The sequence below is a fragment of the Coregonus lavaretus genome (genome assembly GCF_964263955.1).
Source record: "Coregonus lavaretus genome assembly, chromosome: 30".
NCBI lineage: Eukaryota > Metazoa > Chordata > Actinopteri > Salmoniformes > Salmonidae > Coregonus > Coregonus lavaretus.
Window position 1 is genome coordinate 10,689,486 of NC_140017.1, and position 16,121 is coordinate 10,705,606.

The following is a 16,121-nucleotide window of genomic DNA, read 5'->3' on the forward strand; positions in this document are numbered from 1 at the left end:
CATGTTCATTTGTCTGATTAGACAAACACTACAAATGTTTTAGTTTCCCACTGAGGGAAATTCATTCAAGGTGCAAATGCTGCAATACTGTAGTGATCAGTTCAGTTTTCCAGTTCAGGTCCCATGCAGAGTAGCTCAGTGTGCATAGTGTCTACTCTGTAGGGTTTGCATGGCAGATATGAAACACGCTAATAGATACAGGCATGACTGCGCCCTCCTGAAGTCTGGTTGAAATGTATATTCAAGCCCCGAAGGGCCACAAGAAAAATTATGATGCAACAATGAGCTGCCAGAGATTTCAAATGAGCGCTTGATCTCACAGGCTTTCTAAATGCAACCATTACCCAAATCCCCTGTAGCAGTCCAAATGTCCCAAAAAAGCTCACACAATCTGCGTATGAACATGGCCTTATTACAGAGCTCTATCCACACCTTTCATGTCATTGTCTCTTGTGAATGAATATGCACAGTCAGCTACCACAGTCAAATCATTTAAATCTGTTGGGATTTTTCATTTAAAGTCAACAGAAATTGTTTATCATTTATCTCCCACACTGCTCAAGGCCATTGATGAATGAAAAGCAATCTCAGCTCTGGTGGAAGATGAGCTCTTTTTCAAGTTCTTGTGTTTTTCTGTCTGTTCTTAGACGTAATCAGTCGTCTTTCATTGTCAAGTTAATTAACTTTATCTGTAAAAGTGACAGTTGTTTTTTTTTTTTTCCTCATCTGTGTTTTTTCTCCCTGTCACTCACAGGCAGATTGGCAGGTGGCCCGAGCTGAGCCAATGACAGACGGCGAGGAGTCTTAACGTCGGGCAGACTTGAGTCCAGCCAACGTAGGCTGCCACATAGAACAGAGTGGAGGCTACCCACACACACACACACACACACGGATGAGAGCCCAGGCCGCCGGCTTGTGGACAATGCCAAGTGGTGGCTTCCCCTCCACGTCGATAAGGTACGCTGAATATCATGGCCTTGGTGGAGTTTTTTTTTTTTACCCTCAAGAACTTGACGTGGCTGTGTTCCAATACCTTCCCTAGAATACTAGCTACTTAGAGTTCATGGCTAAAGCATTTCTTCATTCTAAGTGGTAGGCTAGTATGCTAGCGCAGATATTGGAACATAGCTGACTTCTTACAGTCTGTGGGAGACTTTGACCCTGTGTCACACAGCAGACTAACTTACTGTAGGAAATGTTGATGAAATAATGACTTGCTGTACCCTGATATCCCCTAATTGAATGTCTAAACATGATAAACGACTTGCTATTACCTGCTTTTTACATGATGTGTATGCAGTAAGGCTGCCTGTAATGGATGCTTAATGCTCATTCTGGATACAGCTTCTCATATTTTACTGTACACACTGCCAGGTAAACACACTCATTAGCTGGATGATGTCATGTCTAGAGGAACATGCCAGTGACAAGTGGGTGCTTATTTGGAAAATAATTTGTCACAAATACATGCCCCAGAACTAAAACTCCTAATTAGAGTATATAGGCCACATATTAGGTAGCAATGGAGGCTTAATTCCTCTTGAATAGTGATTAAATGTCACTGGAATATACAGCATGGTCTAGAGCAGGGTTATCCAACTCTTACCCTACACGGTACAGGGCCTGCTGGTTTGCTATTCTACCTGATAATTAATTGCACACACCTGGTGTCATAGGTCTAAATCAGTCCCTGATTAGAGGGGAACAATGAAATAATGTAGTGGAACTGGCTTCGAGATCCAGAGTTGAGTGTGAGGGGTCTAGAGAATAAGACTGATGTTGGAATGTTTTATTGGCCTATGTCTGAGAGAACTCCCAACCTCACGCCCCATATTCCAGTTTCCCTGGGCATGCCAAGGGCAGTTTTACCGCAGCTGCTGCCAGGCAGGGCAAGGGAGTGCCGGGCCGGGTAGAGGGATGGTTGGGACAGGAAGGCTGTACATGAGGAGGCTACATGGCCTCCCAGGGAGAGTTCCTGGCCTCTTCTTAGAGAGTCTCCTTTGACCCACATCACATTGATTAGAGTCATGTTAGATGGCCGAGATAGAGAGACAGCTTGGAATGTGAACATAAAGTCCCCAGAGTCATAGATATCAGGCTCTACAAAGAGACACTGTACTTGAACCCTTTCCAGGGAGATTTTTTGCCGCTTTCCCCAAGTGTTAGTGTGTAGGTTACACAATCTGGGGAGCAAGGACATACCACTGGAAGTCAACATGCAGTAGTGCAATGGAATTGACAACAGCATTCATTCATTGGTTTGCCATTCATTTGGCACACCAATGGTGATACTGTATAAATATGAAAACCATTTAAATGCAATTCATATTTTTTTAATCTGTCCTTGAGGTTTCTCCAGGGTTATTCAAAGGGTTCTAAATTGCACCTTTTCTTTTCTTATTTGCCACCACTTCTTACAGTATAATGTGTTCTGCTTGCATTAAGAATATGCCCTAAAGATAGATGTGAACCAGTAAACTTGTTGTGACTGTCACTGCATTATTTAGTGATTTAGTTTGTGTGTGTGCGTGTGTGTGTGTGTCTGTCTGTCTCTGTGTGTCTCTGTGTGTGTGCATGTGTGATACAGTCAGAGCTATTCTCCTGATAAACTCAGCAATCAAAAAGGTTTTTTATACATAGATCAATTCATTAACTAAACAACTTATGTCATAGTTTAATCTTGAGCTATGTCCATATACTTTCCTGATTAAAATGAGCTTACAATCATCTTTAGACAGACATATATATAGGCACAGACATTTACCTAGGCCTTTTACATGAATTTGAATAAATAGAAAATACAATCTCTGGACTCTCTATTTGATTAATTAATTCATTCTCTAATGGGCGATGCAGCCTAAATATTAGGGGCCCAGAGAAATCTAATAAGGGTTAAGAGCCATGAAATGTGGGAGCAGCAGGGTGGAATGATCATATTAAGGAATTACTTAGTCTAAGGGCAAAGTAAATAGCTAGTGTTTGCTGACTCCACTGTGATAAAACAAAGAAGCAGAAAAACAACAAATGCATGGGCATTGTTTAATCTATATGCTTATAGGCAAATTCACCGGGTAGGCTAGATGAAAGAACATAGAAAGTGGTATTTGTATGTGGTTCTGAATAATATGACCATCTGTATTCATTATCTGGCTCATCCCCTGAAGCATTGACGTCACCGGGCGGCAGGTAGCCTTGTGGTTAAGAGCCTTGGGACAGTAACTGAAAGGTTGCTGGTTCAAATCCCTGAGCCGACTAGGTGGAAAAATCAGTCGATGTGCCCTTGAACAAGGCGCTTAACCCCAATTGCTCCTGTAAGTCGCTCTGGATGAGAGCGTCTGCTTAAATGGATACAAAGGCTTGTCCCTTTGGTCGACTGGGCAGCTGGCTGGCAAGGACATGGCGGGTGGGTGGCAGACAAAGGGTACCACCGGGAAGGCGGGTCAGAAGGGCACCCCAGAGGTGCCAGCTAAACCAGCCAGCAAGAGCCAGCAGAGCTCTCTAAGGGACATCCTGAACAGTGGCCCAACGGTAATTAAGTGTTGGACATTCAGAGATAATCCCTGACAAATTTGTCCGGCTGGAATCATAATGAAGCACAATGCACACCTATTTTCTCCTCCATTGCCACAGCAGCTGCTGTGTATGGAAATGGGATGGTTGGGATGGTTTTAAATCCCCCTAATTTTCAATTAATTATCACCTTCCTTGATTTTCTATTCATTTATGCATAAAAGAGAAAGGAGGTGTAGATGGCAGTGTCAGAATTATTTCTGAAGGTGAATTTAAAACAGTGGATATCAATTAATTGTCATTTGTGACTGACACCAACCGCTGACCAAACGCCCTGTCACGGTACTGATGTGGATGTGGTGGTGAAGTCAGGCGCAGGACACAGCGGATAAGGCAGAACGGCTTTACTGAAGTATTTGAACAATATACAAAAATAAATGGCCTCGAAACAACGGAGGCGAACTGATACGCGAAATGCGTAAAACACTCATAAAACAAAGTACCGAACCTCACAACAAAACGACAGGCGGACAATAACACACAACTACAAAACATAACACAGGGAAACTTATAGGTGACATAATCAGGACAGAATACGAAACAGGTGCACTAAACTAGACATGACCAAACAAACATCGAAAACATCAAACGGTGGCAGCTAGTACTCCGGGGACGACGAACGCCAAAGCCTGCCCGAACAAGGAGGAGGAGCAGCCTCGGTGGTATTCGTGACACGCCCAGACCAGAGGCACTCAAAAATCAATCTTGGTTGTTCTTGCGTCGTTGTTCAGTTATTCTAACCACAAGGTTTGGTAAACTAATATTAACCTGTGTGTGCCAGGGGGGCTCTATTCCAAGAGCCTTCATTTCACTAAAATGGATTGTTCAAATTTCATCTTTGAGCTGAAAGCTGCTGCACGACGCCCACACACCACTGGAGCAGGAGTTTTTTGGTTTCACTGCCACACCAGTTTATTGGACAATGTTTTTCTCCTCCATCTTAGATAATGGACCCACTCTATTGGTTTATATTCATGCCTGTGTAATGTCCGGGGCCCCATCAGCGCTCATTGCAGTCTGGGGAGTGCTAAGGGGAACAGGACAGGATGTAAAAGTGACCGCTATTAAAGAGAACACTAGAAGCAGAGTGGGACCAGTAGCCATTAGGCAATGTCCATGCAGCATTAACAGCAGTGGTGTTACAACGAGTGTTGAGGATCATCATAAACATTACACCCTCTGTCCCCATCACATACACACCCTCTGTCCCCATCACATACAGTATGGATTCCATACGTCGAGATGCATTTTATGGAAAAGGGGGCATCCCGGTTCATGTCTTGCATAGGGTTGGTAATCTATTCAGTGTGAAGAATAAATTAAGTTTGCAATGGAATTTTCCCACCTAGAAGCGAACGTGTCACGACATGAAATCTCAATAAAGACATAGGAATATATATTCATGTTTTATGGTGTGGGGGTGTTAGGCAGTGTCATTTTTATGGCCAGAGGTAGAAATAAGTGTGAGGCTATTGAGAGTTTCAATTGGATGGTGACGGTCTAATGGTGATGGTGAGAGGAGATGTTATTGCAGAGTAGAACTGTTAAGTGCTGGACTCAGATGACATATACATTTGAATACACATCAATGCATCAGAATATCAAAGTGTCTGTGATTATCTTTAGCTTGGAAGAAGGAAGACCATTATTTAGAATAGACAGATGTAACAATCTTTTATGCTTTTGAACAACCCCCACTACACATCCTACTATTTCATAGTATTTCATCTGTCTGGGATATGTTAAATCTCTGGTTCTTTTCCCCAATTTAATTTGGGAGGATTTGGGGGTATTTGGGGGTATTTGCTTAACCATTGGGTTGTTTTGTTCTTTGTTTTGTTGCAATCATGAGCCTTCGGTATAAAAATATATTTAACACCAATTCTGAATTTTCCCCTTCATTTTCCGCCCACTGCTTTTGTGTAAATGTTACTTCAGAGACAAGATCAGCATCTTTGAAGGCTTTTCATCTACTGTCAGCCCATTTGTGTTTGAGATACTGAGAGAGAGTGTGTGTGTGTGTGTGTGTGTGTGTGTGTGTGTGTGTGTGTGTGTGTGTGTGTGTGTGTGTGTGTGTGTGTGTGTGTGTGTGTGTGTGTGTGTGTGTGTGTGTGTGTGTGTGTGTGTGTGTGTGTGTGTGTGTGTGTGTGTGTGTGTGTGTGTGTGTGTGTGTGTGTGTGTGTGTGTGTGTGTGTGTGTGTGTGTGTGTGTGTGTGTGTGTGTGTGTGTGTGTGTGTGTGTGTGTGCGTGCGTGCGTGCGTTTGTCTGTGTGTGTGTAAGTGTGTTTTATAAGGAGCCCATTTGAAAAACCTGCCCTCCCCCTTCTATCTATCTCTTCCTATGTCAGTACTGTACTATACATGCATCCTTTATTACAGTTTACCATTCCTACTCTATTAAACTTTGTTTTTGTGCAACTCACTGGCCTCCTCTCACCTTCATTTACCCTCTGTATTTGTGAATAGAGAAGATAAATGAATGGACAAGTGACTGTCATATTCTTACCCTAAGCATTACACTCCACTCATGAATGTCAATTGGAAGAATTAGCAGTGTCACACGAAATCTTTACAATTTTAAGTAGGTGTGATTTGTTGTAATTATAAATAACTAGCTAATTAATCACATTTGCATTAGCAATGTTTTAGCCTACAGTGTGTCAGCCTCAGGTAGGCTACACCCACCCACACACTCTAACACACGCTGTCGCACACAAACACACTGTCACACACACGCGCGCCTATACACCCCTCCCCACTCCCCTTGCACCCACTCGTGTGCTGCTCAGATAGGTCTTATGCGTCTCCATCACCAGTTCTGCTCTAGCTGGGCGTATGCAGTCTCAGGCTCCCAGACGTTGGCGCCATCTGTTGAGCTTGATTGCCCTGCTGGTGGGGCCATCCTCTGTCTTCCATCTTCCACATGCCAGGCCAGCGAGCCTGGGAGCTCTGATAGGACCCCCTCCTCTCCCTCTATTGTCTCTCTCCCTCTTCCTCCTGTGACGTGTCAGTGTCATGGCAGACCGTGATGAGGTGTCAAAGAGCTTGCTCGCCATGCCAACCACGTCCCTCACAGCCAGCGCTTCTGTCGGCTCACGCTCACGCCCTCTCTCTCTCTCACCCTCCCTCTCTCTGTTTCTCTCTCATGTACCGCTCCCTGTCTTTAGCGTTCTGTGATTATTAGAGTAGCTGACAGATTTGCCTCGTTCATGTTTTGTTTTCGTGGACATGACGTTATTTTCATGTCTTCAATAGGTTTGTGGTTATTTTACTTCTGTAGCTTTTGTTCTGCATGAAAGTCCCTGTACTCTCGATCACATAAACGGCACCAGGCATTATGGTGAAACCTTTTATGCAACGCAAGAATGGAAAGCCACTATGTCAGGTTTTCTCAAAACTCAACCAAAGGTATTTGTGATAATGGAGCTGGGAATAAGTGCTTGGTTATGAATAGAACAGAACAGGAAGACCAAATATTTCCCCCATCAGGGAGACAAAGAGACTGCCGAGTTGTGGACAGGAGATGAAAAACCAAAGCACTTTCTGAACAGGGAGAATGGTTGAGAAACAGAGAATGGAGAGAAAACAAAGTGCACCGAGTAGAAACGAGATGGAGAGAGAGAAACAGAAACACAGCAAACATCTCTCCAGTCAGGTGAAAGAGAGACAGAGATTCACTGTTTTCTTTTCCTTTGACATGAGTCACTCAGGTATGGAGAAGAATTCAAGTATTTTAAATAGTTTTTGTTTTGTTTTTATTAGCATTGATGGAATTTTAAAACGAAAGTAAGTTGTTGAGCGCTCTTTTATATGGGGGAAAGATACCGATGTGGGATCTCTGTGTCCCTAGCAATGAAGCTGCACAAACCTCGACTAACCGGTGCCTCCGCACATTGACTCGGTACCGGTACCCCCTGTATATAGCCTCGCTATTGTTATTTTTACTGCTGCTCTTTAATTATTTGTTACTTTTATTTCGTATTATTTTATATTGTATGTTCTTTGTGATTTTTTTTGGTATTCTTTCTTAAAACTGCATTGTTGGCTTGTAAGTAAGCATTTCACTGTAAGGTCTACACGTGTTGTATTCGGCGCATGTGACCAATAAAATTTGATTTGAACTCCAATTTATTTTTGCATTGTTGTTCAACCAACATATGGCCTTTTTATGTGATTTTTTCACACATACAGTACTACTTTTTTTATGATGGTAGTAGGCCACATGCCACACCCACACAGACAATATGGTGTTGATTGAAAACATGGTGGCTCTGTAGCAAGCATTTGGAATCGAAAACAGGGTACAAATGTCAACATTTTTGCAGAACAAATGCATCTCTAAAAAGAAAGCTTTCCACCATTTCACATTGTTTGAATAATACTAAAACTGTTATCTGCTTGTAGTCTTGAATTGCTGCTCGAAGCTATACTTTCTCTGTTTGCCAGTATTCCGTGTGGTGGCCTTGTCCATTATGCAGCAGTTACCACTATTAATGCAGTCAATTAGTTTATCTCTCTGAACCAGTATGTTCCTGACGAGTTTGGAATCCTTGCAGACATTTGCACATTAATAGAGAGCCAACATATGGAATTGTTTTAAGGTGGTCATACCATGGATCCTTTAGCTATTTCATTTAGAATTTAGGACCCCTTTAGGTATATAAAAAAAGATTTACAAATGATTCGATAAAATATTGAATTTGGCCTATACTACTATAGCCCATAGACACCCATTGAAAAAGACAGTAAAAAAAAATGTATCATAAGGAATAAGGTTTTGAAGTGTCTGTCCTATATCTAGGAGATAAAATAAATGTTGGTGGGGCAACCCCCCCCCAAACATTTTTTTATGCATGCCAGCAAAGCCACTACACAACACAACATAACATTAAACAATACATTAATTGCACTATAATGGTGACAAACTGTGCCCACAAACTGTTAGGACCTATATAAAGCTGTCCCAACAGCAGAGCTTTATTTTCAGCACCATGGAGTGAATCCTTACCACTGCTACACCTGGCTATCAGCGGAGCCTTGTCTGCCAGCGAAACAGTTCATTCAGCCTCATTTGCTGCCTTTTAAAAAAACATAGCTGATATGGCTGACTTGCTTAAACAAATGTGGTTTCTACTGACAATTGAGATGTACAAACTATGGCATAAGGGAACGACGAGCGGATAAGAGGCAATCCATAATTTTGATTAAGACATTCATGAGCGAGCTAAGACGGACGTAGTCAATATAACTATTTGTTCAGCACTTTTGAAATGTACAGCGACAGAATTCAGAACATACACCAAGTCAGAAGCATAGGATAAATAAAGGGGGGCATATAAGCAACAATATTCGATGATGACATTTCTCAAAGGTGGCACGGCAGTCCTTCTTGTGGGCACATTTTGTCAGGAAACTTTGTCATCAAAGTCTGGCATTTTCTGGATTTATGGTCCTTTCAAGACAACTGGGAACTTAGAAAAAACAAGGTAGAATCATGACGTCAGTGATCTTTAAGTCGAAGCTCTAGAAAGAGGCCCGAGTTCCGACTTGAAATTCCGAGTTGGATGACCGTTCAAAACGTATTTTCCCAGTCGGAGCAAATATTTTTCTGAGTTCCCAGTTGTCTTGAACTCACTGAAGTCTGAGATTTCCCAGTTCTGAGTTTCCAGTTGTTTTGAACACAACAGAAGTCATGCTGGCTTGACAGCATGGCCAATGCATTCAACCTTTTCTGACCCATGGTGTTGCGTGTGAATGTTGATCCTTTTAAGCTTGGAAAAGAGACCCTTAAACCCAGACTTGGACCACACATCCTCTCCACCGAATAGCAGGCAGGGGAAGCAAAATAGGGATTGCTTTGCAACGCTTGCAGTTCACCACTGATTCCTTCCAAACCACTCATTGTTGAATTTGCGATTTCCAACTTGTTGTGTAATGTTTATGTCCAATGGCCGATGAGCACTGAAACATTTTGTCTATAATTTCTCTTCATATGATAAGGATTGAAAAGGATTTGCCAGTAGATTGTCGACGTGATTCATGATGTTGAGATGATCAGTCCAATCAAAGCTACGGTAGATATAATGTGATTTGACTTAATTTAATCTGTGGCCTCACCTGCTCTGAATGACAGGTCGCCACTGATTAAACCCTTATTTTTGTTGGCCCAAAACTACCTCCATACTTCCATTCATTTGTATGGGTTACCTTCAGACGAGTCCCGTGACACTTGTGGGGGTCGTAGAGCAAAAGGGAGATAAACATAGTGTTTGTGAGAGTCTCATCTTTTCATAGTGTGATCATATCTGGTCTGACAAACTGCACTGTAGCTCTGCCACTTTCTACCGCAGATGCGGAAGGGCGACATAGGCGGATGCGGTGGATTGAGACATGCAAAAAATATCTCTAGTTTAAACTAGCTTAAACCAGTTTAAACTGACAGATTGTGATGGGGATTTTATTATTATGTTCATTAGATTGACACATGGGTGTGTCAATAGACTCTTAAGGATTATTTAAGCCCACATTTTGTAACTCTTGATGAGTGGGAAATGTCCTTGTAAATTCATTATTATAAGTATTATTAGGATGAATTATTTCTGAAGTAAGGACACCAAGCCTTAGCTGACATGTCAATATGCATCGTTATATTATTGGGCATACCCTAAAACCAACATTTCTCAAGCTGGAACCAGTGGCATGGCCATCACATTTCTGTGCACATATTCCATCATATTCCATTATTTTATACATATTTCTGTTTGGCCCTAGCAACATCTCCACAGAAAGTTAGCCACCCAGGACATCTATCACTTTTCCCTCTCTTCCTCTTGTTTTCTCTTTTCAAATGGTTTCCAAGGCAATCTGTGAGTGAGGCTTTCACAGCAGCTGGGTCCATCTGTTTAAACACTCCGTGAAGCAGGCTAGGATTAGCCCTCCCAATCCCTGCCATGCTGTCCCCACTGAGGCAGGGCTGCTCAGACAGACACTGTCCATGTCACCATCAAGCCAACCTCCCTCTTCTCTTCTGTTCTTGTGCTGTGTCACAACAACGTCACTCTAACATTCATGACTATCCCTCAGGCAATGTTACATAAAACTGTCCTAAAGGCAGAGTGTGTTTCCTTCCACCCAACTCCTGAACTGTGTGTGTGTGTGTGTGTGTGTGTGTGTGTGTGTGTGTGTGTGTCTGTGCATGCGTCAGTGAGGTCTACTCCCTGTCACAGTCTGTTGAACTCAAAATATATCACATACCTCCCCCTCAAATGCCTATGTTAGAATAATAATGTCCAATCATAATGTTGTTACACAATACACATTCAATTCATAATTGTTATATAATTACTGTTTTGTCTCCAAGCAGATGGCTCTATTCACTGTGGATTATACTACACTGCTCAAAAAAATAAAGGGAACACTTAAACAACACATCCTAGATCTGAATGAATGAAATAATCTTATTAAATACTTTTTTCTTTACATAGTTGAATGTGCTGACAACAAAATCACAAAATGATCAATGGAAATCAAATGTATCAACCCATGGAGGTCTGGATTTGGAGTCACCCTCAAAATTAAAGTGGAAAACTACAGGCTGATCCAACTTTGATGTAATGTCCTTAAAACAAGTCAAAATGAGGCTCAGTAGTGTGTGTGGCCTCCACGTGCCTGTATGACCTCCCTACAACGCCTGGGCATGCTCCTGATGAGGTGGCGGATAGTCTCCTGAGGGATCTCCTCCCAGACCTGGACTAAAGCATCCAACAACCACTGGACAGTCTGTGGTGCAACGTGGCGTTGGTGGATGGAACGAGACATGATGTCCCAGATGTGCTCAATTGGATTCAGGTCTGGGGAACGGGCGGGCCAGTCCATAGCATCAATGCCTTCCTCTTGCAGGAATTGCTGACACACTCCAGCCACATGAGGTCTAGCATTGTCTTGCATTAGGAGGAACCCAGGGCCAACCGCACCAGCATATGGTCTCACAAGTGTTCTGAGGATCTCATCTCGGTACCTAATGGCAGTCAGGCTACCTCTGGCGAGCACATGGAGGGCTGTGCGTCCCCCCAAAGAAATGCCACCCCACACCATGACTGACCCACCGCCAAACCGGTCATGCTGGAGGATGTTGCAGGCAGCAGAACGTTCTCCACGGCGTCTCCAGACTCTGTCACGTCTGTCACATGTGCTCAGTGTGAACCTGCTTTCATTTGTGAAGAGCACAGGGCGCCAGTGGCGAATTTGCCAATCTTGTTGTTCTTTGGCAAATGCCAAACGTCCTGCACGGTGTTGGGCTGTAAGCACAACCCCCACCTGTGGACGTCGGGCCCTCATACCACCCTCATGGAGTCTGTTTCTGACGGTTTGAGCAGACACATGCACATTTGTGGCCTGCTGGAGGTCATTTTGCAGGGCTCTGGCAGTGCTCCTCCTGCTCCTCCTTGCACAAAGGCGGAGGTAGCGGTCCTGCTGCTGGGTTGTTCCCCTCCTACGGCCTCCTCCACGTCTCCTGATGTACTGGCCTGTCTCCTGGTAGCGCCTCCATGCTCTGGACACTACGCTGACAGACACAGCAAACCTTCTTGACACAGCTCGCATTGATGTGCCATCCTGGGTGAGCTGCACTACCTGAGCCACTTGTGTGGGTTGTAGACTCCGTCTCATGCTACCACTAGAGTGAAAGCACCGCCAGCATTCAAGAGTGACCAAAACATCAGCCAGGAAGCATAGGAACTGAGAAGTGGTCTGTGGTTACCACCTGCAGAACCACTTCTTTATTGGGGGTGTCTTGCTAATTGCCTATAATTTCCACCTGTTGTCTATCTCATTTGCATAACAGCATGTGACATTTATTGTCAATCAGTGTTACTTCCTAAGTGGACAGTTTGATTTCACAGAAGAGTGATTGACTTGGAGTTACATTGTGTTGTTTAAGTGTTCCCTTTATTTTTTTGAGCAGTGTATATTGCTCACAGTGGGTTTTTAATTTTATTATAAATATCAGAAACTGTTGAGGGCCTGCTTAAGGCTAGCCGAACAAAGTCAGTTAACTGATAGCCTACATCTGTAGAATGTCTTGTAATGGTGATTATAATCAGTCGATAAGAAAAGGCTCTCCTCTAGTCTATCATTTCTCAATTTAAAGCCTCACTTTCAGCCATGAAAAAGGTCTGTGTGCTATGTACAAGCTTCAGCACAGAAGAAAAAGCTATCAATTTCCGACTGAAAGGGGAGTCATAAGAGCTGTAGAAACTCCACTAAAAGAGTTGTTTCCTCTGATCTCTGGTAAAATACATGAACCACTTTCCAAAGATCACAGAGCCAAGATGAACACTAAGAGAGAATTGATGCAGCTCAATTCTACCATTTTTACAGACACGCTCAGGGAAACACCTGCACAAGCAGGAAATGGATTAGGTGATAAGAGGAAGATGTTTTCAGCATCTGCTGGCAGGCGGCGTAGTATTGGCAGATTTCTCCCAATGTGCTAATACCTTTCACAGTTCCACACTACCCCCTGGCCAATAACAACCTTTGAGTCTCTCTCTCTCTCTCTCTCTCTCTCTCTCTCTCTCTCTCTCTCTCTCTCTCTCTCTCTCTCTCTCTCTCTCTCTCTCTCTCTCTCTCTCTCCCATAGGGACAGTCTGGAGGGATTTAATTTGCACACTGTAGACTTTTAGCCACACTGAGGAGTAGGGACCGTGGGATTTCCATTCTTTATTTGAGGAAAAAGGATGAGATGTCAGGTAGAAATCTCGTGGTCCTGTGGGTAATTAATTACTGCGTGTAGGATGTGATTTCTTTCATGATTACTTTGATTGATTAGATGTTGAGCAAAACGTTTGATCAATATGGATCAATCATTAGAAATCACAAATCTTTACCTGTTAAGTTGTTGGGTTTTGGTATAGAATGCAGATTTATCATATGTTAGGGTTTACTATTTTTATCTATAATCAAGTTGAGTATAAAGTACTGTATGCTCATCCACAAGTGCACATGGAAGTCAGAAGTTTAAATACACCTAAATTGGAGTCATTCAAACTCATTTTTCAACCACTCCACAAATTTCTTGTTAACAAACTATAGTTTTGGCAAGTCGGTTAGGACATCTACTTTGTGCATGACACAAGTCATTTTTCCAACAATTGTTTACAGACAGATTATTTCACTTATAATTCACTGTATCACAATTCCAGTGGGTCAGAGGTTTACATACACTAAACTGACTGTGCCTTTAAACAGCATGGAAAATTCCAGAAAATGTTGTCATGGATTTAGAAGATTCTGATAGGCTAATTGATATCATTTGAGTCAATTGGAGGTGTACCTGTGTATGTACAGTGAGGGAAAAAAGTATTTGATCCCCTGCTGATTTTGTAAGTTTGCCCACTGACAAAGAAATTATCCGTCTATAATTTTAATGGTAGGTTTATTTGAACAGTGAGAGACAGAATAACAACAAAAAATTCCAGAAAAACGCATGTTAAAAATGTTATAAATTGATTTGCATTTTAATGAGGGAAATAAGTATTTGACCCCCTCTCAATCAGAAAGATTTCTGGCTCCCAGGTGTCTTTTATACAGGTACTCCTGAGTGGCATCGCAGTGCTAACTGTGCCACTAGAGATCCTGGTTCGAATCCAGGCTCTGTCGCAGCCGGCCGCGACCGGGAGACCCATGGGGCGGCGCACAATTGGTCCAGGGTAGGGGAGGGAATGGCCGGCAGGGATGTAGGGTTCGATTCCCACGGGGGGGCAGTATAATATTTTTTTTTTAAATAGATATGTATTCACTAACTGTAAGTCGCTCTGGATAAGAGCGTCTGCTAAATGACGTAAATGTAAATGTAACGAGCTGAGATTAGGAGCACACTCTTAAAGGGAGTGCTCCTAATCTCAGCTTTTTACCTGTATAAAAGACACCTGTCCACAGAAGCAATCAATCAATCAGATTCCAAACTCTCCACCATGGCCAAGACCAAAGAGCTCTCCAAGGATGTCAGGGACAAGATTGTAGACCTACACAAGGCTGGAATAGGCTACAAGACCATCGGCAAGCAGCTTGGTGAGAAGGTAACAACATTTGGTGCGATTATTCGCAAATGGAAGAAACACAAAATAACTGTCAATCTCCCTCGGCCTGGGGCTCCATGCAAGATCTCACCTCGTGGAGTTGCAATGATCATGAGAACGGTGAGGAATCAGCCCAGAACTACACGGGAGGATCTTGTCAACGATCTCAAGGCAGCTGGGACCATAGTCACCAAGAAAACAATTGGTAACACACTACGCCGTGAAGGACTGAAATCCTGCAGCGCCCGCAAGGTCCCCCTGCTCAAGAAAGCACATATACAGGCCCGTCTGAAGTTTGCCAATGAACATCTGAATGATTCAGAGGAGAACTGGGTGAAAATGTTGTGGTCAGATGAGACCAAAATCGAGCTCTTTGGCATCAACTCAACTCGCCGTGTTTGGAGGAGGAGGAATGCTGCCTATGACCCCAAGAACACCATCCCCACCGTCAAACATTGAGGTGTTAACATTATGCTTTGGGGTTGTTTTTCTGCTAAGGGGACAGAACTACTTCACCGCATCAAATGGACGATGGACAGGGCCATGTACCATCAAATATTGGGTGAGAACCTCCTTCCCTCAGCCAGGGCATTGAAAATGGGTCGTGGATGGGTATTCCAGCATGCCAATGACCCAAAACACACGGCCAAGGCAACAAAGGAGTGGCTCAAGAAGAGGCACATTAAGGTCCTGGAGTGGCCTAGCCAGTCTCCTGAACTTAATCCCATAGAAAATCTGTGGAGGGAGCTGAAGGTTCGAGTTGCCGAACTCAGCCTCGAAACCTTAATGACTTGGAGAAGATCTGCAAAGAGGAGTGGAACAAAATCCCTCCTGAGATGTGTGTAAAGCTGGTGGCCAACTACAAGAAACGTCTGACCTCTGTGATTGCCAACAAGGGTTTTGCCACCAAGTACAAAGTCATGTTTTGCAGAGGGGTCAAATACTATGTGGTCCTCTGTAGCTCAGCTGGTAAAGCACGGCGCTTGTAACGTCAGGGTAGTGGGTTCGATCCCCGGGACCGCTCATACACAAAAATGTATGCACGCATGACTGTAAGTCGCTTTGGATAAAGGCGTCTGCTAAATGGCATATTATTATTATTATTATTTCCCTCATTAAAATACAAATCAATTTATAACATTTTTGACATGCGTTTTTCTGGATTTTGTTGTTGTTATTCTGTCTCTCACTGTTCAAATAAACCTACCATAATTATAGACTGATCATGTCTTTGTCAGTGGGCAAACATACAAAATCAGCAGGGGATCAAATACTTTTTTCCCTCACTGTATTTCAAGGCCTACCTTCAAACTCTGTGCCTCTTTGCTTGACATCATGGGAAAATCAAAAGAAATCAGCCAAGACCTCCGAAAGAAAATTGTAGACCTCCACAAGTCTGGTTCATCCCTGGGAGCAATTTCCAAACGCCTGAAGGTACCATGTTCATCTGTACAAACAATAGTACGCAAGTATA

The 16,121-nt window shown here is 43.1% G+C and overlaps 1 protein-coding gene across 1 annotated transcript in view; it reads left to right on the forward strand.

The window, feature by feature from the left end:
* Positions 1-892: 892 nt before the first annotated feature.
* LOC311105400 (leucine-rich repeat and fibronectin type III domain-containing protein 1-like protein) overlaps positions 893-16,121 on the forward strand; it is a gene marked incomplete at both ends in the record, with an annotated part of 70,657 nt that continues 55,428 nt past the window's right edge. Inside the window, one exon of the mRNA XM_084147546.1 lies at positions 893-957. Coding sequence (XP_084003672.1) covers positions 893-957 — 65 coding nt within the window. The remainder of the gene's footprint in view (positions 958-16,121) is intronic.